A 22,598-nucleotide genomic window follows, 5' to 3' on the forward strand; every position below is an offset into this window, starting at 1 on the left:
CATAAAGTGTTTCACGGTTCAACAGCATTTGATGTCCAATTCGAGACGGTTCCTGCGATCCAATTGGTGGGCCGTATGAAGATCGAGACCTAAGTCAACAGTATCCGGGACTCCGAAGTTATTTATGCCACATATGCGTCGCAAAAGGCTACGTTCGCAGAAACTGCGTCATTTTCGCTAACACAAGAGACGGCGAGAATAATCGTAAAGCCCCAGATAAACAAGGTGCGCAAGTTGGATACCGAGTATGTTAATTCAAAAAGTCTAATTGATTCAGTCAAAGGAGCAATGAAGGAGGCAATGGATGAATTTAACGAGAATCAAACAAGCCCAAGATAAAATGCTACAATTGTGATAAAGTTGGATGAGGCAAACGTTCCAGATTCGACATCGACACCTCCAACACAGGGTAGCATGACTTAAAATTCATCAAATGAGTTACCTTTAACTAAATCGAGCTACTCCAATAGGGTATGAGCTGACTCCCACAGATTATAGCCCCACAATCTCCATAGCCATAGTTCAACAGGAAAACACAAATTTAACTATGAAGTTTAAAAGCTGGTTATGGTGGATTATAGAAAGGTTTACGATGTCACCAAAAAGGAAAGCTATCCGCTCCAAAGAATTGATGGCACCTTGGACACTCCAACCAGCCAAAAATGGTTCTTCATCCTTGATCTGAATAGTAGTTACTGGCAGGTAGAGATCGCAGATAAAGGCAAGGAGAACACTGCATTTTGCATTAATGGCAGTCTCTGGCAGTTCAAAGTTATGTCGTTCCTACTCTACAACACCCCGAAGACATGCCTGGACGACATCATACTCATACTACTTTTGACGAGCATCTTAAGATCTTGAAGGATGTTCCCCAGCAACTATAAACTGCCGGCCTCACACATAATGCGAACAAGTGCAACTTTTTCCACCGAGAAATAAAACATGTGGGACATCGTGTTACGGCGGAGGGTACATCAACGGATGACAAGATATTGGAGGTCCTCATAGGATTAGGTTCACAAGAGGGCGCAGATTTTAGTACGCCCCATGCTACTATGGACATAAGCCAGTAATCTGCTTGTTGTGCGCTCTAAAAACTTCTGCATAGCCCGTTCGGATCCTTACAGACAGGTTATGGTGGTCACCCATAGGAGTGGCGATAAAATGCCCTCCTGTGGCGTGCCCTGTGCCACTTTCTCCCTTATATTTATGCCATGCGACACACAATTTATCCACCTGTTCCTTAGCATATGGTTTATCCAGTCTCTAAGGACCGGGTCCACCCAGTACTGTTCTAAGGATTGGATCAGAGTGTCTGTACGCACATTGTTAAAAACCCCCTCGATGTCAATGCACACCGCCAGTGTGTACGTTTTGGCATCAAAGGGTTCTATTTTATGCAAAACCTCGTGCAAAGCAGTCTTCACTGACCCTTCCTTGACAAAGGCAAGCTGTTTGTATCTGATCAGTTCATGGTGTCCATAATACGTCCATGGTTTTGAGTGGAAAGGATGTAAGGCTTATGGTCTGTAGGCCTTTGGTGTCGCATAACTTGCCTCGCCGGGCTTGGGTATAAACACCACCCTTGCCTTCTGCCTGGCTTTCGGAGTATATGCACGATGTGAAAATTTTGGCCAGACGAGGCGCCAGATAGTCTGCCTCTTTCTGTAGTAACACCGGAAATATCCCATCAGGTCCGGGTGACTTAAATGGTTTGAAGCTCCTTAAGGATTCCTTCACCATAAATTCAGTTATTATAGACCTTCGATCAACGTCATTATTCCAAGATTCCGGTGTCTCCGTGAGTTCCGTCGTATCCTGTGGAAAATGGGTTTTCATCAAAAGACTCAACATGTCCTCCGTGGTCTCTGCTCTCACTCCCATGTCGTCTACTAAAGTTTCAGTTTGGACATGGGTTTTTGAGAGAAACTTTTTTATCTTGGCGGCGTCATTAACGCCTGGAAGCTTTTCTGCGAACAGGTCGTAGAAAACCTTCCAGGAGCACGTTTGCCGCTCTGGTAATTTTATTGTAGTCCTTGAGCCGTGTGTAGTATCCATCCCAATAAACTTCCGCTTTTTTATGGCGTGGTCTGTTAAAAAGTCTGCGGACGAATCTCCTCGGCCATCCAGGGTTTTTTTGGGGCTGATTGCTTTTCCCGAAGAGGACAACTATCTACGTTGGACCTCCTGTTGAGATTTTCGTCAATCTCTTCTATGCTTGGACAATCTAAATTATCTTGCCCAAGTCTTCTGAGTAGCCATCCGAATTTCGTCCAGTTGGTTTTCAACTAATTCCGGAAGCTTATCGGATTCGGCGCTGGCCTTGCTATTCTAAACGTAATGTAGCGATGGTCGGAGAAAGAGTGTTCCATGGAGACCCTCCAATCCTGAACCTCATCGATTAGATTTTCCAAACATATCTTCACATCTAATACCTCCTCCCTAATCCTATAAACAAAGGCAGCAGTGTTAGCAATATTAAGTTTTATTAGGACGTTAGTATTCAAGAACTTAACTAGCGCTTGGCGCCGCTTGTTAGTGTTGGTACTACCTGTGGTGGGAGTTCAAATCGCACCCTATTAGAACGTTGTTTCCTGTCTGTTTTGCTTCCCTCACCAGCCGGGTGGCGGTGTCGGAGAGTCGAAAGGCAGATAATGTGATGCCAGTTATGCTCCACCGTCTCCCTGTCTCACGACTGTTGCATCCGATGTATATAATTAAAATTTTTATGACAAATAACGCAGGTCCTCGGCCGAGTACCAGTGCTTGCATAGAATAATTGGTAGTTGATATGGTTCAGTCCAGAAACATTATTCCGGGAAGTCCATGGCTCCTGAATTAAGGCAATATGAATATTGCTCTTGCTGATTTTGTCCATCATAGCGTGAGTAGCAGTCTCGCTCCAATGGAGTTCCTTCCTTCTCTCCTCCTTCTGGAAGACCTCCCACTTCTCTGCGACCAAACCTTCGTTTTGCTTGCCCAAGAATCCCAACATGCGTTCCGTCGCAAATTTACTGCCCCATCCCTTGAAGACCGTAGCCTTTGTGAGCTGGGGGATATACATCTTTCTTACAAGGTCGAGCTTTTCGCCTTTCCAGAGAGCGTTAATACCTCTGACGAGCTGTTTGACGGTATCAATATATCCCGCCGACGCAAAACGCAGCGTAAAGATGTCCCCTCTATACTCGCAGCTCATTATTTGTATGGTTGGACCCTCTACAGAGTTCCACACATGTTCAAAAATCCGATCGTTAACAAGATCCTCCACTTGGGACCGATGATCTAGTGGAATACTACTGGAGGAGGCACAGCTGATATTGATGACTGCACAAGTCTGCTCATCCCTCTAAGTCAGCTCTGCATAAGTCTTGCCACTCTGGCGTAAGAGGGCGGCTCCTAACCATTCTCAGCGACCATTTTCCACTTCCGTGATGGCTGTGGCCTCCTATTGGAAGTCACGGTCCTCCCTGAAGACTCTTCCAGCATCGTGCACTTTCTCGGTCTGCTTGTGAGCATAGTAGAGCCATCGCTCACCTCTGCCGTCATCCCGATGCCATCATCTCTCGATTCGACTGCGATGACAATTTCATCGACGGCTACATTCTACATTACCTACACGAACTACGCACCTCTCTTGGTCTCTGTACTTATTACAGACGTTTCGTGTCAAATTTCGTCAGCACACCAACCAGTTTATACAAATTGACACTGAAAAGCCAGAAGTTTCCGTAGAGCGATGCCCAAGAGGAACCATTCGAGAAACTGGAACCAAGAGGAACCATTCGAGGAGTCTCATATACGGCCAAGAAAAGGTAATCGAATACAACATCCATTCGTTGTCTAATCCTGTAAGCAATTACTGCGTAGATAGTTGGTGACAGTTGTAGAAGCCATAAAACACTAACACAAGTGCCTTTCTGCTAAGGACTAACCAATCATCTGATGTTGAATGATACAGAAATATTAGCAAAGGGCACAAATAAGATGATTGTGACTGTGAGGGCAGTTAAAGTTTGTTGGCTACGAGGATGACGTTGTCATTATGGTGTGTGGCCGCGTGTCCAGGTTGACCAATGGGCTTCGGGGGATACAGAAAGTGTACAAAAGTTAAAGTGTGTTCTGCTCACCAATATGAAGTATCTTGGTGTGTTCAGGGGATATCCCTAGATAATGTGGAGCTATCGCTCTCATAGCAATGACAGGATTTCGACGGCGCGCTGGACTCATGACGGGCTTACGTTTTATTTGTGGAGATGAGGAGGAGTTATAGACGGATGAGCACATTTTGTGGCACTGCACTGAAATTGCGGGCGTAGGTGTCCAAATTATCTTGAGCCACATAGTCCTTTCACCATTCTTGATTACTTTAGCTTTAAATGGCAGATTGAAGGGAAACTCACCAGCCCAACTGGCAGCCGTTTTGTCATGGCTCCTTCTTCATTCTAATGTCTACCATTGTACTGACGTAAATTTTATCTACGTTCTTCTGCGTCTTTTGTATCTTTTTTGCGGCGATATGGACCTAAGTTCCCTGAGCGAAGCTCACAACGATTAAGGTTGTTAGACGAGTGTCATTATATAATCTAGGACAATAACAGCAACAATCAATTTAAAAAATATTTATAGTTAATATTTACGTTAACATTTTTTTAAGGCTAATTCAAAAATGAATTGACATACCAAGTTTTATCAGTTGAGTTGATGTAGCCACCTGATAGATACGTCTTGCCAGAATCGATTTCTGCTTTTCAGTCATACAAAGAGAAGGAAATGTATTATTGGACGTCGAATCTGAAAGTCTACGGACAGTAGAATGCCCATCAGAACAATACCACGAACAGTCTCAGAGAGTAAGAAGGAGATTGACGCCTTCTCTGAGGATTGCACGATCCGGGCCATAGCGGAGTAAGGGGGAATGATAGAGTAGATGATTTGGGAGTGAAGGCCGGAGGCTTTCTGGTCAACCCAATCCAAAATAAGGGCGCGGCGGAAGAACGCGCATGTAACACTGTGGAACAGCAAAACGGTTTGTAGCACTACGAAAATCCTATGGGGAGATCCAGATGTTTGAAAGGCGAGTCTATTACTGAAAGGAATTAAGAGGGAGGTCAGTATAGCTACCGGTATCATAACGGAGCTATACGTACCTATTCAAAATAGGTGCGGCAAGTAAAAGCATGTGTAGGGCATGGGGGGAAGATGATGAGACGTTGGAGCACTTCCTACGTCACTGCGCGGCTTTCGCGTCAAAAAGACACTGGCATTTTGTTGGGGACATAAACCAAGGCAATTGCAATGTCAGGACTTTGACGTCGTGCTGTACAGCATTTCTGTAACTTATAACGAACATCGTTTAGTTAAATATATCGACAAAAAAATCGTTTCCACTAACGATTATGTAATTCTCTAATTCCTCGTTAACAGAAATCTTTAGCAATTTTTGCTCTCTGGCAACTCTACCCAAAAAAAACAAAAACACAAAGAGGAATCGACAAAAAAATGTGGAACAAGTGCTATCAATACAAATTTGTTCGTATAAAACTTTGGCGGAATTTTTTTATATTAAGAAACACATGCTATCATGCTTATTATTTGAAAGTACACACATATCCGAAATGTTCTAAAAAAACAAGACAAAAATACTGTAAACTCATAGTAAATACTTATGATTATTTATTTCTTTAAAGTAGACACCAAATAATTGTCCGTCGTTTAGCTAACGAATATCTATTTGTTACCGAAAACAGCTAATTTGACCGATGTAAATTTTCGTTAAAAGTAGCTAACTCAATACCAATTTCATTAACCTTTCTGTTGTCGCTTTTTAACAAAACGATTTTCTTTAAAACACTTTACTTATAGCACTACTGGATACATGGCGGACACAGCCTGAAATAGTTGGGTTAGGTGCAGGATAATGCCTTAACGAACATCCTCTTTTTTTATACCCTCCACCATAAGATGGGGGGTATACTAATTTCGTCATTCTGATTGTAACTACTCGAAATATTCGTCTGAGACCCCATAAAGTATATATATTCTTGATCGTCGTGACATTTTATGTCGATCTAGCCATGTCCGTCCGTCCGTCTGTCTGTCGAAAGCACGCTAACTTCCGAAGGAGTAAAGCTAGCCGCTTGAAATTTTGCACAAATACTTCTTATTAGTGTAGGTCGGTTGGTATTGTAAATGGGCCATATCGGTCCATGGTTTTATATAGCTGCCATATAAACCGATCTTGGGTCTTGACTTCTTGAGCCTATAGAGTGCGCAATTCTAATCCGATTGGAATGAAATTTTGCACGACGTGTTTTGCTATGATATCCAACAACTGTGCCAAGTATAGTTTAAATCGGTTCATAACCTGATATAGCTGCCATATAAACCGATCTTGGGTCTTGACTTCTTGAGCCTCTAGCGTGCGCAATTCTTATCCGATCAGAATGAATTTGCAAGACGTGTTTTGTTATTATATCCAATAACTGTGCCAAGTATGGTTTAAATCGGTTCATAACCTGATATAGCTGCCATATAAACCGATCTTGGGTCTTAACTTCTTGAGCCTCTAGAGTGCGCAATTCTTATCCGATTGAAATGAAATTTTGCACGACGTGTTTTGTTATTATATCCAATAACTGTGCCAAGTATGGTTGAAATCGGTCCATAACCTGATATAGCTTCAATATAAACCGATCTTGGGTCTTGACTTCTTGAGCCTCTAGAGGGCGCAATTCTTATCCGATTAGAATTGAATTTCGCACGACGTGTTTTGTTATGATACCCAACAACTGTGCCAAGTATGGTTTAAATCGGTTCATAACCTGATATAGCTGGCATATAAGCCGATCTTGGGTCTTGACTTCTTGAGCCTCTAGAGGGCACAATTCTTATCCGATTTGAATGAATTTTTGCACGAAGTATTTCGTTATTATATCCAACAACTGTGCCTAGTATGGTTGAAATCGGTCTATAACCTGATATAGCTGTCATATAAACAGATCTGGGGATTTGACTTTTTAAGCTTCTAGAGGGCGCAATTCCTATCCGATTTGGCTGAAATTTTGCCTGACGTATTTTATTTTTACTTTCAACAACTGTGTCAAATAAGGTTCAAATCGGTTCATAACCTGATATAGCTGCCATATAAACCGATCTGGGATCTTGACTTCTTGACCCCTAGAGGTCGCAATTATTATCCCATATGCCTGAAATTTTGTACGATGGATCCTCTCGTGACCATCAACAAACGTGTTTATTATGGTCTGAATCGGTCTATAGCCCGATACAGATCCCATATAAATCGTTCTCTCTATTTTACTTCGTGAGCCACAATGGGCGCAATTCTTATACGAATTGGCTGAAATTTTACACAGGTCTCCAACATATAATTTAATTGTGGTCCGAACCGGACCATATCTTGATATCGTTTTAATAGCAGAGCAACTCTTTTCTTATATCCTTTTTTGCCTAAGAGGAGATGCCGGGAAAAGAACTCGACAAATGCGATCCATGGTGGAGGGTATATAAGATTCGGCCCGGCCGAACTTAGCACGCTTTTACTTGTTTCTGTCTATATTATTTTCAGACACATAGTCCTATCGCCATTCAGGTGATATCAATAGGAGCTTGAAATGGTAGATTGGAGGGAACTTCTCCAGATCGCCTGATCCCAATTATGTACTGCATGTTGGCTCCTTATCTAAATTTTGTTTGTGTTCTTCAGCGTTTTTTTTTTTTTAATTTTTCGGGGACAACACAATGAGCGTTAATGGCATGAGTGAAGCTGATAGCGATTGTAGTTGTTAGACGCGTACCTATACATACAAGTTTAAGAACCATAACAGCAGCAAACACAAAAATCGATTTGTAAAATATTTATTTTGAAGTTTATATTCTAATTAGGCGAATTCAAAAATGATTTGACATATAAAGTTCCAGAGCTGGTCTGACGCGGCCACCTTATTACATTCGCCTTGATTCTTCTATATTATAGTTTTATATATCATTTGTTTTCGTACATATATATATATATATATATGGAAACTATTGTACATCTAAATTTGAACCAATTTTCTCTAAAATTCTTAGTGTTAAATGCGTTAGGTTGAAAATGTTATATAGGAAAATTTCGTGATAATTTGAATATCAAATGCGAAAATTCAATATTACCAATTTTCTGCCTTTTGTGCTACTTTTTATTTTGGTTGATTCATTTAATCGTTGGATTTCCTTATCCAGCTGAAACCGTTTGGCTTTAATTTTGCTTCTATTTAGAATAGAAAAATAAACAAAAATTGGGCATGCTACGGAGATCACGATTTCAAAGTTGACCAAAGCTTCAGCATCAGTCCGATAAGCCCCATAAAGGGTACATGCTTCCACCGAAGCACTACTTAGTGAGCTGTACAATGGTAGAAGCATGCCTGTTAGAGACGAACATTGGATCATATTAGCGTACCTTTCTTCCAGTGCAGTAAAATAAGTAAAACCCTAACCGCCATTATCTTTAACTCAAAAAGAACATTTTAAATATATGTTTACGTCTAATTTTTTTTACCTGCCATCCTTGCAACAAAAGACTTCTATCGACGGTACGAAGCCACATTACCGCATCTCCTGCTTCAAAATTTCTAAGTTTTCTGCATCGATAGTGCAAAAATATTCCCAAGCACTTAAGAAGTTCGGAAGTAGATGCCTGTAATGGAATTCAAATAGTATTAGTTTAGCAGAAAAGTTATCGTTCACATAGACATAATTATAGATCAATGTTTAGATACACAATTTGTAGTTCAAACAGGTTAACACTGTTTCTCTCAAGAACCAATGTACAAACTGAAAAGTTGGGTAACGATATGCGAGTGAGAGCAGAGGCAATTGAAATCATGGTGAGCTTTCTGATGAAAATAAAGACTTGGAAGTGACAAGGACTTGCATATACTCCAAACGACTCGCAGGACATGGTATATTCAAAGAAAAAACTTCCCCCTCATTGAAAGAAAACCACTTGGTTTGAAAGAAATGGTTGTTGCGATTTTAAGCTTAAGTAACTTTAGCCTGATTGTCGACGTAGAACGCTGGCGTTCGTTCGGTACGCAAACGGAAAAAAACCTAATTTCGGTTTGTGTATTTCAATATAAACGAAGAATTTATCGTAACAGTTGTCACAAATGCGAAACAAATGACAAAACCAGTCACTTGATAATTTGCTTTCGAGCGAGAACTTTTTAGCACAAATGGAAACTAAAAAACAAGTGATATTATATAATTATACATATTTTCGCATTTAAGAACCTTAGATGCCCACCACGGATTCTATGATAAAAATAAGGGAGTAAAATAGGTTGTCTACAACCATTTACGGATATCTCTCTTAAGCGTACTTCTGCAAATTTGGACACATATCAGAGCTTCGAAGAGCTCCAAAAGTACAAATTTTACCTTTGCACCTCGAGGTATGTTGGGTTCTTCCTTACCCGACAAAAAAGTAAACGTCAATGGATGATTCCATTTATTTTTTATTAAACGAAACACAATTTTCTATGTTAACAACATTTTGAACTTATGTACGTGATTGAAAGAAAGAAAATCATAACATAGTTGCATAATTGCACATACAAACTGGTAGTCGATTAGGAGAAATCGAAAAACACACCTATGGCAATAGCAAATTGGTAAGCATTCTGAATTACTGTTTGACATTCACAATCTGGCTAATAATCTCAAAATTTTAAATTAATTTTCCTGCAAAGTAGCAATTTTCCTAGAAAAGGATTTATAGTATTATTTATTTATAAAAAATATTTTGAATTCAATAGTAGCATGTGTATTCAATTGTCTTAACAATCTTTCTTCCTACAAAATTCGTACATATTCGTGCTTCCATGGTACACATGATTATGTGCATTTGTTGGAAGTTGTATTGATGGCTTCGAACGGCAAATGCTCTCGCTTTTGCTCCGTGTGCCCAGGTTCGAATCCCGGCCGGGCTCTGCCGATGTTTTTAATTTTCAAGTTTTTTGCCTGTTATGGCGAAGAACAACAGCAACATAGCTAAAGGGCAAAGAAAGCGAAGTTGCGCTGATGGTAATGATCACCCTGTAAGTTTTTTATTTCAGTTTTCATCTTGCAATATGTTGTTTATTTTTGAAGGTTAACAAAAGGTCAACAGCAGTTTTGAGTCTTTATGAAACTGATGAGACAAGGGATTTGAATTTTTAAAGTGTGCAGAGGATTGTTTTGTTAAAGCAAAATGAAGTACTTTCTGCAAAGATGCGGATTTTGCAAGAGAAAGTTGTGGGAAGAAATAGTGAATTATATTTATTATATTTTTGTTTTGAAAAGTGAACTTTATTTATGTTTTTACTTTTATAAATTTAATTTTTATTTGAGTACAATCAATTACTCCAAATGTAAATGGAAAACAATAATTTGGTGTCGAAATGGCATTTGACCATCTTTTTTTGATCTGCATCTTTCGGGAATTTTATCCACTCGTTTGTTTGACAGATGTAAGCTTTGCAACTTCCGCAATTTTTCGCGACACAGTTGATTGATGGACTCCAATAAATGTGGCTATACCATTTTGGAATCCAGGATTTGCACAGAATCTTAAAAAGGGTCCAATTTTATCAAAGTTGCCGAGGGCACCACCACATCTTTTTTCTGACTCATCAAAAATATAATTCCTGGCTATGCTACTACCATCATAATAATAATTATTAAGATTACAAATTTTGTCCTGTCTTTTTTATGACCTTTTCTATGTGTGCGATCAATAAGTAGCCTTTGTGTAGTAGCCTCAATCCTCAAAGAAGAATATCCGTATCCCGGAATAGGTACTACCATTAGGAAAAATTGTAAAGCCTTTTTGGAGAAGGTTTGAAAATGACTCCAAAGACCCTACCGCTGCGGTGGTGGCATCGCACCATAGCATGTTGTCCTCCCCTCCTATAGGTGTGAGTGCCTTGGCACCTGTAGTCGAGAGTAAAGCTACAAGCGCACAACTAGTTGTCAGACTATCAAATGAGGAAGAGATGGATATACCAGAGGGATGCACAGTTCGTCCCCAGCCTTTAAGTAAAGGTGGTGCTTCCGATTCAGACAGCGACAGTGTCAATGAAAATGTCATCGAAGTCGTCCAAGGAGGACTGTGACTTCCAAAAGGTGGCCACAGCCATCACTGAACGGGAAGATGGTCTCTTAGAATGGTAAGGAGCTGCCCTCTTACGCCAAATTGGCAAGGAAGCACAACAGAGATGAGATGACTTATGCATTAATATCGGCAGAGCATCCGGTAGGATTCCACCAGATAATCGGTCCCAACAGGAGGACCTGGTTAAAGAGCGGATTTTCGAGCATGTGTGGAACTCTGTGGAGGGTCCACCCATACAAATGATGAGCTGCGAGTATAGAGGGGACATCTTTACGCTGCGGTTTGAGTCAGTGGAATGTACTGATACCGGCAGAAAGCTGATCGGAGGTATCCACGCTCACTGGAAGGGCGCAAACCTTGACCTGGTGGGAAAGCTCTCAAAGTCGACGGTCTTAATCAAGGGATGGTGGCAGTAAATTTGCGACGGAACGCATTTTGGGATTCTTGGGCAAGCAAAACTAAGGGTTGTTCGCAGAGAAGTGAGTGGACATCTTAGGGAGGAGAAGGTGGAAGGAACTCTCTTTGTGGTTGGCATTGATCAAGTCTTCGTGACAAGTTTGGCTAAAACTTAAGGCATGGCGCACTACGATAAGGTTCGATAAGGTTCAGAATTGGAGGGTCTCCATGGAGCACTCCTTCTCTGACCATCGCTACATGAGGTTTAGAATAGCACGGCCTGCGCCGAATCCGACAAGTTTTCGGAATAAATAGAAAACCAACTGGACAAAACTCGGAAGACTAATCAGAAGAAGGCTCGGGCAGGATAATTTAGATTTATTAGCATAGAGGACATTGACGACACTGTCAACAGGTTTACGATTGCAATAGCGGGGTCTTTTGAAGATAATTGTGCTCTTCAAGAAAGGAAATCGGCCCAAGAAAAATCCTGGACGACCGGGGACATTCGCAACATTGGGAAATAGGACCGCAAAATTTACAACACAGCACCTTGTAAAAAAGCGGGGGTTTACTGGGATGTGTACTACATACGACTCAAGGGATAAAATAAGATTAACAGACAGGCAAAACCAGCCTCCTGAAAGCTTTTCAGCGAACATGTCGATATCGTTAATAACATCGCGCAGATGAAAAGGTTACTCTCAAAAACGAATGTCCAAGGAACGAAGGCAAGGGAGGACATGTTGAGGCACTTCACAGGGGCGCATTTTATCGTCGCTCCTATGGGTGACCACCATATTTAACCTATTACGGATGCTAACTGAGGAGGGATTTAAACACGTCTGCTTTGCAGACGATGTTATAATACTTCTAAATGGTAAGGATCCGACCCAGCTATGCAGAAGGGCTGAAAGGGTCTTGCAGATGGCACACGCCTGGGCTAGACATAGCGGTCTCAATGCTTGTTCACGAGGAAGACGAAGGTGGGCCAATTTGACGCACCACGTGAGAACACAGGTACTGAGGTTTGTTTCAGGCCGCCTGACTATAGTATGGTGCTGCAGGTGGAGATCTGAGCGATCACGGAAAGAGTGAGGTGGTGGGGTGTTTACGATGGGACGAGAGTATGAAAGATCAGACGATTTGCCAACGAAGGCCAAAGGACTGCTGTCAATAAACTTGGTTAACCCGAAGCATTTCGGGTCGTTGCAGTCCGATTTAAGGACGTGAGTGACAAATTCACATGTACCCCTGTGGAACAGCGAAACAGTCGGTAGGACGCCGAAAATCCTATGGGGAGATCCATCGTGAGAAGACAAGGCTATAACTGGAAGGTAGTAGGAAGGAGATCAGTACAGCTTTCGGTATCATAACGGATAACAAAGGGATAGCATGTGTGGCATGCGGGAAAATTCTCCAACGGACAACGTGGCACCAGAAGATAATGTCACTGATATGACTTCGTCGGGGGCTAGTAGAGAAATTGTGTCTGAGCCGAAAATCCTTAGGGCAATAAGAAGTTTCGACTCCTTTAAGTGCTAGGCGCTGATGAAATATCACCGGTTGAATTACAAGCTGTGTCTGCTAGACTGGTTCCCTGGTTTAGGAAGATATACTCTGCTTGTGTCAGAATGCCATATATACCTGTGGGATGGAGGGACACGAAGTTCATTTTCATTCTGATAGCAGGAAAACCCTACCACACGAAGGCGAATGATTTTCGTCCTATTAGTCTGTCATCCGTTTTGGTGAAGACTCTTGAGAGGCTGATAGAAACATATATTAGAGCAAAGATCGCTGGAAATCGCCTGTTGCGGCAGCAGCAAGCATATTGTAAAGGCAAAACCACTGAAACAGCAATTCACGACCTAGTCGGCTACAAATAAAACGGTAGCATATCTTGACATTGAAGGAGTTGGAATTTCTGGGCATTATCTTGGGATATTTGGATCTAAAAAGATGGATCAGTAGAGGAACACCTTTAGGAGGTGTACTGTCACCACTACTTTGGAATATAGCCATTAACAATATGCTATTGTCTCTGGAAGAAAAAGTGTAAAAGTGGTCGCATATGCTGATGACGTTAGAGGAAGTTTCCCAGCACTCTAAGAGATATACTTCAGGAAGATCTACGTGCAACAGCAATTGGTCTAGGTATAAATCCGTGCAAGACAGAAGTAGTTCTTTTCAGCGGGAGATACAAGTAGACAACAGTAGAACCTGTCTCGTTGGGAGGAGAGTGTTTTGCTGGGCAGGAAATTCAACTTCAAATCCAACATTTTGGAATAGGCAAGAAAGGCAACTCTTGCCCTTTACATCTGCAAGAGAGCCGTTGGAAAAATATACTGCAGTTGTCACACCTATAATGCTATACAGTGTTGTGGTCTGGTGGAGGGCGCTTCAAAAGTCCACCTACTGATCAAAACTCAACCGGATCCAAAGGATGGCTTGTTTGTGCATCACAGCCGCACTCAGAACGACTCCATCTGATGGACTGAATTTAATTCTACATCTTATGCCTCTGGACATTATGGCTTGGCAATTTGCAGCGACCACTGCCGTGAGGTTAAGGGAGATTTCTCATTGGTCACGTGACGGCTACGGACACTGTGTTGCTCTTGATACAATATCCGATGTTCCAGGCAGTGTGGATTACACCCTACTTGAACCGCTTTTTGAACCGATTGGAACTACGATATCCCTGGTAACAGAATTTACATATACTTCTATACGGATGGTTCCAAACTAACCGACGAGGTGGACTTGGGGTGTACTCTTAAGATCTAAAACTGGTCATATCAAACAAGTTACCCGACCACAGTGTGTATCAAGCGGAAATCTTTGCAATTAAGGAAGTGGTGGAATATGTAAATTATCATGTCATTACGACGATTGGCATTAATATTATCTCAGACAGCCAGGCAGCCCCAATCCCTGAATAACGATGAAGGTTACCAACAACGATTTTTGCAGAAGAAGAGAACACCTTCTACGTGTGTGTCCCAAACTAGCAGTCAGAAAGAGTTTCACTTTAGGTTTTCATTTCTTTGAACATTCGGATGTGAACATTCGCAAGTTGTTGGGCTTTTTAAGCGATCTGGATAGTTCAATGGTAGGAATTAGACAGCATCTTCCTTCTTCTGTTCCCGTGGTATCACAATGGACGAAAACGTCTATGTGAGTCTGATGACAGACTGCCACTTAAACCTAACCTAAGCTGGGGACACAGTACTAGACATGAACCAACTTAGGGATTTGTATGTGGCACGGTTATTATTACTTAGATTTTCTTTTTCGAGGTTGCTTTTATAGTATTTAGCACAACAAGCCGACAACAAGGCATCAGGCTGATTAATTTCCGTTTATGGTTGAAATCGGTTCAGAGTTAGATATAGCTCCCACTTATATTTTCGTTCAATTTTGAACAATACTGGAGTAATATTGATATTTGTGAACCGATCCTCATAAAATTTGGCTCGAAAGTTTCTTTTAGGCCTCTTATATATGTATTTTTATTTTATTTTATTGTATTTGTACTAATACTGCAATATTTTGGAGATTTGATTATCGATCCTTACGAAACGAAATTAGTTGCTAATTGTTCTCTAATTACTCTTCTGATCACTGATATATTCTATAGCAAATCAGTTCCGATTTCAAAATATCTTCCATGTATATATGTATATATTTTTTGTCCTGATATACAAGATTTTAATAAAAATTTTCCAAAGAAAAATTTCAATGAAATTTTTCTTAAGTTTAAATTTTTTTTCCACACAAAATTTTAAAGAAATTTTTTTCAAACACAAATTTTTAATGAATTTTTTTTAAAACAAAATTTTAATGCAATTTTTCTAAATAATTTGTGATCAAATTTATTTAAAGACAAATTTTTAATAAATAATTTTGTAAACATAAAAAATTTCAAGGATATTTTTAATGGTAACGAAAATTTTGCCAGAGGTGCATACTGCCCTGTAACAAGGTGACATAATAGGCATTGGTGAATTTGTTCAATACATCAATAACATTTTCTCTACGACTTTTTTAAGATATGAGAAACAAAAAGACCTCGATCTTGAATTTAGAAATAGCAAAATTGAATACTACAGTCTAGTTTAAAAATATTAACATTTTATTTTTTTATTCTAAAAATTTTTAGAATTAAAATTCGTTTCTACTTTGTACGTACGTAGCAAAATTGGCTGACTTTGACTCTGACCGCTGCCTTGTCGCAACAACGACTGCAGCCAAGAGGATAAGAATAGTAGCGTAAGAAAAATTGTTTTGTGCTCCTCTGATTTAAGTATTGTTGGATTTTGTTTCATCATCAGCAAACTTTCATCCGCCCGTTTTTGAGCTCACACGATTTATTTTGCATTTTGAACGTAATAGGTTCATTTTCATCGCTTCAAGCTATTTCTTACGGTGGGTAATAGCACATAATATTAAACTATTTAGTATTCGTAAGTGAATTATATTATTTGTGTACAGTGGGTCACAAAAGAATACTTACGATTTAAATTTAGCTACCTGACGATTATGGAGGAATTTTTAGATATTATTTGGCTTATAATCTTTTTAAATTAAGAACAACAAAACATCAGTATTAACATTTAAATTTTGTGGAATCAAGCTCGCGGTCTTCAGATTTGTTTATTTGTTCGATATTTCGCCCATCCGTTGGTGAGCATTTTCAAGAAAATCTAACTTAAAAAAATATATACGTTAACAAACCACAATAATCACAACTTCTGATGCTAACTTATGCTGAGTATTCTGTTCAGATTTTCAGCCGGAATGCTGTTAAACACTATATAAAACATTGTCGCTGGAGGAAAATAGGTGAAAAAGTATAGAGAGGATAATGGCAAAAATAAAGTTTAGTGGCAACGCTTCACGTCATTGTCGGCATCATTTTTGTTTTATTGGTTTCAATGGTTCGCTTTTTCTTTTGTTATTTTATTTACAACAAGAAGTGCGGATGAAAAACGACTTTTGGTATCAAAATAAAAACAGAACATAACTGTCAAACTCCGCTCGCGGAACAATTAAAGATTTCCGCGACTATTCCGAAAGCAGAATAGAATACCAACTAGAGCTGGCAAACTATCGATAATCGCAACATTCGATATTTTCGATAGTTTTAATAATAAATATTGATAGTATCGTTATTTTAAACGAAAATGAGAGGTAAAAATCAGGAGATCAATTTATTTAGAAGCAATATCAATGCATAGACCAACTAAAACCAAGTCAATTGGAAGTCATGAGCGAAATCATTGTACAAACAAAATGTTAGCCTAATCGGATGAAATCTGCGCCCTCTAAAGGCGCAATTTATTTTAAGGGATAGATTCAGTGTCGGATTACTCATTTTAGTTTAGTTTTGCAAAAAAATTAACTTTTGCGATAGTATCCATTTGAAAAATATCAATCAATATTCAGCTAAAAAAAATAAATATCGATAGTGCCATAGATATTTTTCCAGCTCTACTTTAAATTGAAACAGACCATACGACTTTGATTGAAAGTCAAAAATAGCATTGATATTGCAAATGCAAGTATACCCATGAACATGCTATTAAGGAACAGGGGCAATCTTCTCACATATCAATGAGTACTGTTCGATTCAAGTTTAAGCTCAATGATAAGGGAGCATCTTTTTTTTAAAGCCGAGTCCAAACGGAGTTCCACAGAGTAACATCTCTACGGACAAATGTCGCAAACATTAGGAGGGGAAAACCACCGCTGAAATAAAAATAGTTGCGGAAACTTTAACTACTTGAATGTTAAAATTGCTCTTGTAAAAGAACTAAACAAAATGAGGGGGAGTTGTCGTCCGTCCTCTGTAGCTGCAACAAGTGTCAAGCAATGCGGAACACAAATAAAGAATTGTAAATTTTGAAAAGCAAATAGTGCGTTTTTTGTTTTCCGTAAACCAACGAGAAAACATTTTTAATTAAAGCCAGGCTGTTATTAAATTTTAAGATATTGTCCTATTACCAATGAGGATTGTTAATATGCGAATTCGGAATGCAACCAAAACATTAATCACAAGGAATTATATTAAAAAATTGAGCCCTCCAGAGATCGGTTTATATGGCAGATTTATCAGATTATGAACCTATTTAGAGCAGAACATCTTATACAAAATTTCAGCTAAATCGGATAAGAATTGCGCCGTCTAGAGGCTCAAGAATTCAAATCGTGATATCGGTTTATTCCAGCTATATTAGTTTATGCCTATTTGAATGCATACTAAACCGCCACGTGCACAATTTTCGCGAATTTTCAAGTGCCTAGCTTCATTCTATCGAAAGTTAGTGTTATTGCGATAAACAGGCAGACGGACGGACAGATAGACGGACGGAAATGGCTAGATCGACTTAAAATGTCATTACAATCAAGAGAGTATAAAAAACATATTTATATGCCTTATAGCACTACTGTGGTAAAGAGTATTATTATTTAGTAACACCCAGAAACGAGAGAGGTAGACCCATTCATAAATTTACAGATCGGTTCAGAGTCATTTTCTGATTCGAATAATGTATGTCTGCATTCCGTCTGTCTGTCCATATTAATTTGTGCACGAAATTAAGGTAGCAATTTTCATCCGATCGTTTTCGAATTCGGCACAAGCATCATCTTGACCTAGAGACGAAGCCTATACATGCTGAAAAATATCGGTTACGATTAAGATATAGCTCCCACATACATATATGTTCACACGATTTGGATTATTATTGTAATAATGTAATGAAACGTAAATCGATCTCGCGAAATATGGCAAGATGGATTTTCTTATTTCTTTTGAATTTCAAAGAAATCGGTTAGACTTAGATGTATCTGCTATAATAGCTTCGTACGATTTTGACCAATACTGCAATAATATTGCTATTTGGTTACCGATTTCCACAAACAGTTTCTGTTATGTCTGTTGAGATCATTGGTAAATTACATAGAAATCGGTTCAGATTTAGAAGCTCATTTACAGGCACATATATCAAACGATTTTCTCAAAATTACGTTTAGCGATTTCCTATATATGGATTTTGGTCGAAATTCTTCATTTCACATTTAAGAAATTTTATTTACGACGACTTACCCTGTATATCCAATATGGTGTAAGGAATCAAGAAGTCCGCTTTGTCGAAGTAATTTTGGGGAATTAAAACAAATATTTAAGTTAACACGAGATAAATTCAAAGTTAGCTTTCGCTAACTTTTAGCTAACCGTTATCGAAAACGTATCATAGAAGCGATTTCTACCAATTTAAAAAGGATTCGTCTTTAAGTTAAGGCAAGTAATAACGTGCTAAGATTGGTCGGACTGAACTTTGCATAACCTCCACCATGGATCGCATTTGTCAAGCTCTTTTCAAGGATTTTCTTTTAAGGCAGAAACTTAAAAGGGTTTTTCACAGGCAGAAACTAAAGAGGATCTAGCAAAAAACTCCATGGATATAAATTGTATTTGTATTTGTATTTTATTATGATAAAACCCATACAAAAGACAGTGTCTTATATAAAGCATGGGTTGGTAAATTGATAAATACAATAAATTCAACAAGTTTTCATTTAAATTGAACTATTGGGTTGCCCAAAAAGTAATTGCGGATTTTTTAAAAGAAAGTAAATGCATTTCTAATAAAGCTTAGAATGATCTTTAATCAAATATACTTTTTTACACTTTTTTTCTAAAGCAAGCTAAAAGTAACAGCTGATAACTGACAGAAGAAAGAATGCAATTACAGAGTCACAAGCTGTGAAAAAATTTGTCAACGCCGACTAAATGAAAAATCCGCAATTACTTTTTGTTCAACCCAATATAATTGGTACAAAATATTTAACAATTTAAGCAAAGTTACTAATACAATAAATTACTAAATAGTTATAAAAAAACAAAACCAATAAATAATTAAAATGATTATAAATCAAAGATTTGAACTGTCGTCATTACTTATAATTTGAATACTATTGGGAAGATTATTCCAGAGACGTATAACAGATTGAAAGTCTGTTTTCAGCGAATTATTCGTAATATATTCTGATATTTTCCGGTTGACTAGAGTCTCAAATATCTTAGTGACCTATGGAATTATTGCTATTTGCCTAAACTCCTGGTTATTCTTTGGTATTGAGACTATCCTTACCCGTTTCCAAGACTGTGAATAGCAGCCCCTTAAAATAATATTGTTAAAAAGATGGCACATATGCGGAAGAATAAATAAAAAAATTTGGGTCAATATTATCAGAACCAATGGCATTAGACTTAATCGATTCTACAGCGCTAACGATATCGCTTAGTTCAAAACGCTCAAGATCAAAACGTAGATCTGGTGAAGTGTTTTTACAACTTTGGTTTCAACATGCATTATCACTTCCTATTCCAATTGACTTAATATGTCTCCAAGCATCATTCGTCTTCAATGCCTCTTGAAATTTACGAATAAAATAAACTATTTTCTTCGTCTTTATACAAGAAGTGGGAAGTGGGAAGCGACCACAAATCATGTTTTGAAAATAGGGCTGACGATAATTGATCAGAAAACTTCATATCAGTCTTGGAACTTACGAAGAACAAAATTTTGCGCGCCCCGGTAGCGAAGTTGGTAGCGTGGTACAAAATGGACTTAAAATTGTCTATGTGAGTCTGTAAAGGACTGCCACTCTTACCTAACTTAACCTAGACATTGGAAACGTAATATACCACTTGTCCTATGACGTTAGTTATAAGAAAGCAGACGAAAGTTAGAACATAACACATTGCTACAATAACAACCTAGTTGCATGAAAACGTAGTATTCTAGTAGATTAGGGCGATATAACTGAAGATCGCTTTTTGTGGGAGCTATATCATAATATACCCGATCGCACAGAAAATAAGTTTCAGCGCAAATTTTCGGACAGATAGTTTTATTCCCTCAAACGGTATCATGATTTTGACGGACATGGTGATAACGACTAAGAATATCAAGATCAATAATTTGAGGTGTTGCCATGAAAATGGAGCGATAGGTATTCTCCGTTCTATTTTGGTGGGTATACTGAAGTACTAAAAACCGTAGAGATTATATGGGGTTGCAAAGCCAAATTAAATAAAGGGTGATTTGTGTGACACGATACAACTGTTTTGTTACGCTATGCTGCAGATTCCAAAGTCCACAAGAGCACAAGGGAGTCTCTTATAAGTTTCGACATTACTGGTGAATATGATAGAAATCGGTTCAGATTCAGTTATAGGTCCCATATATATCTATCGCCTGACTCTCACATCTACAGCACTTGCAACCACATTTATTAACCGGTCTTCCCAAAAATGTGCACAGCGATTTCTTATATATATATTTCGGTTCAGATTTGGATATAACTCCCATATATATGTTCTTCCGACTTGGACTAATATTGCAATAAAGTGGTCATTTGTTTCCGATTCACTTGAAATTTGGCACAAGGGATTCCCTTATGACTCCCGCCAATACTGATGAATATCATAGAAATCGGTTCATATTCAGATATAACTCCCATACTCCCATATTCGATTTTCATTTTTAGAGCCTTTGTCAGTGTATTTCTTAACAAAATTTCTAGAAATTTGCACAAGGTCTTTCTATGATTATAACTATGTGTGCCATTTCGGTTAAAATCTGATAAGATTAAAATATATTGTCGTCTGATTTTCACTAATATTGCAATAATTTGGTCTTTTGTTAAACGATGCTCAAAAATTTGCCACTAAGATTTCTCAAATGGCTCTTCTGACCACTGGTAAATTTCATCGAAATCTGTTAAGATTTAGTTAAAGTTCCCACATATATTTATGTATCTCCCGATTTTCACTTTTTAGGGCTTTGCTAACGCGTTTAATTAACGATTTATTCTATAACACCCACAAAATTTGCAGATTTATTTCGAAATTTTACATTTAAAATTTTAGTTTTTACGGCTTAGCCTGCATACCCAATGTGGTGAGGGGTATCAAAAAGTCTGCTTCGCCTTTAGCCCGTCCTTACATGTCTTAAGTTAAGGTGTAATACTGATTGTTTTATTTTGATCGACCTTTTAAGTTTAATATTTAAATTTTGTGAAATCGAGCTCGAGGTCTTCAGATTTGTTTATTTATTCGATATTTCGCCCATCCGTTGGTGGGCATTTTCATGAAAATCTATCTGCGCGTTTCTGGCTCTCAGTTTAATATCAGATTTGTGCCCTGCTAATCTTGTTTTTAGTTTATTTTTGCTGGTTCCAACATACATCATCGGGCATGCGTTTGTTTAATCGCCGTTGCATTTTATATGATACATATATAATATTTGATTTATCCATCTTATTAATCTTTGACTTTTCGAGGCGTTGCGATAAATTAGACACATAAGTAATTGATTTAAAAGGTTTTGTTTCTTGTTCTTTGGTTCTTGCAAAAGGGTTCTGCTTGAAAAGTGTATCTATTGTTTTTATGAGAAGCTGATGTTTTTATTGTTTGTTGTATTTTGCTCTTGTTTTTCACGTGAAATTGTTCATTGCTAATGTCCATAACTCTATTAATAAAATTTTTGGCTGTGTTCAAAATAATTCTTTTGGAATGTTTTGAGTGGTAATTTAGAAATCTTCTGAAGGATGAGTGTTTCTGGTACCAATCAATCAGTATATTTCCGTTCTATCTATTAATTTCCATATCTATGTATGGTAGGTGGTTATTTTCTTCCTTCTCAATTGTAAATTGGATGCTTGGGTTATAACTATCGAATATCGTCATGATATTATCGATTGCACTGGGTTTAGTTATCCCAAAAAGGTCGTCTACATATTTAGTCAAGAACTTAGGTCTAATAGTATAGTTTTTAAGACATCTATCCAATACCTCCTCCATAATTATATTGGCCACTATTAGCGATGCTGCAGATCCCAATGGTACATTGGTAAACCACGGTTTTGCATGTTTATTTTATTCTTGTACATGAAATACCAATTGTCCTGAATACAAAGCCGTAATAATCTCAGGAAAAGGCCCATCGTCATGTGTGTATAGTTTTGAATTGTA

The 22,598-nt window shown here is 38.4% G+C and overlaps 1 protein-coding gene across 7 annotated transcripts in view; it reads right to left on the reverse strand.

The window, feature by feature from the left end:
* The window catches only part of LOC106090318 (cyclin-dependent kinase 5 activator 1), a 428,985-nt gene that overhangs the window by 259,204 nt on the left and 147,183 nt on the right, over nucleotides 1-22,598 (reverse strand). For 6 of the 7 annotated variants that reach the window (XM_059365389.1, XM_059365384.1, XM_059365388.1 and 3 more), the window contains one exon: nucleotides 8,558-8,695. The exons of the other annotated variant lie outside the window; for it this stretch is intronic. In XM_059365389.1, the coding sequence (XP_059221372.1) occupies nucleotides 8,558-8,695 (138 nt within the window). The remainder of the gene's footprint in view (nucleotides 1-8,557; nucleotides 8,696-22,598) is intronic. 7 annotated transcript variants of the gene reach the window in all.

Source organism: Stomoxys calcitrans, chromosome 3 (genome assembly GCF_963082655.1).
Source record: "Stomoxys calcitrans chromosome 3, idStoCalc2.1, whole genome shotgun sequence".
Classification (NCBI taxonomy): Eukaryota; Metazoa; Arthropoda; class Insecta; order Diptera; family Muscidae; genus Stomoxys; species Stomoxys calcitrans.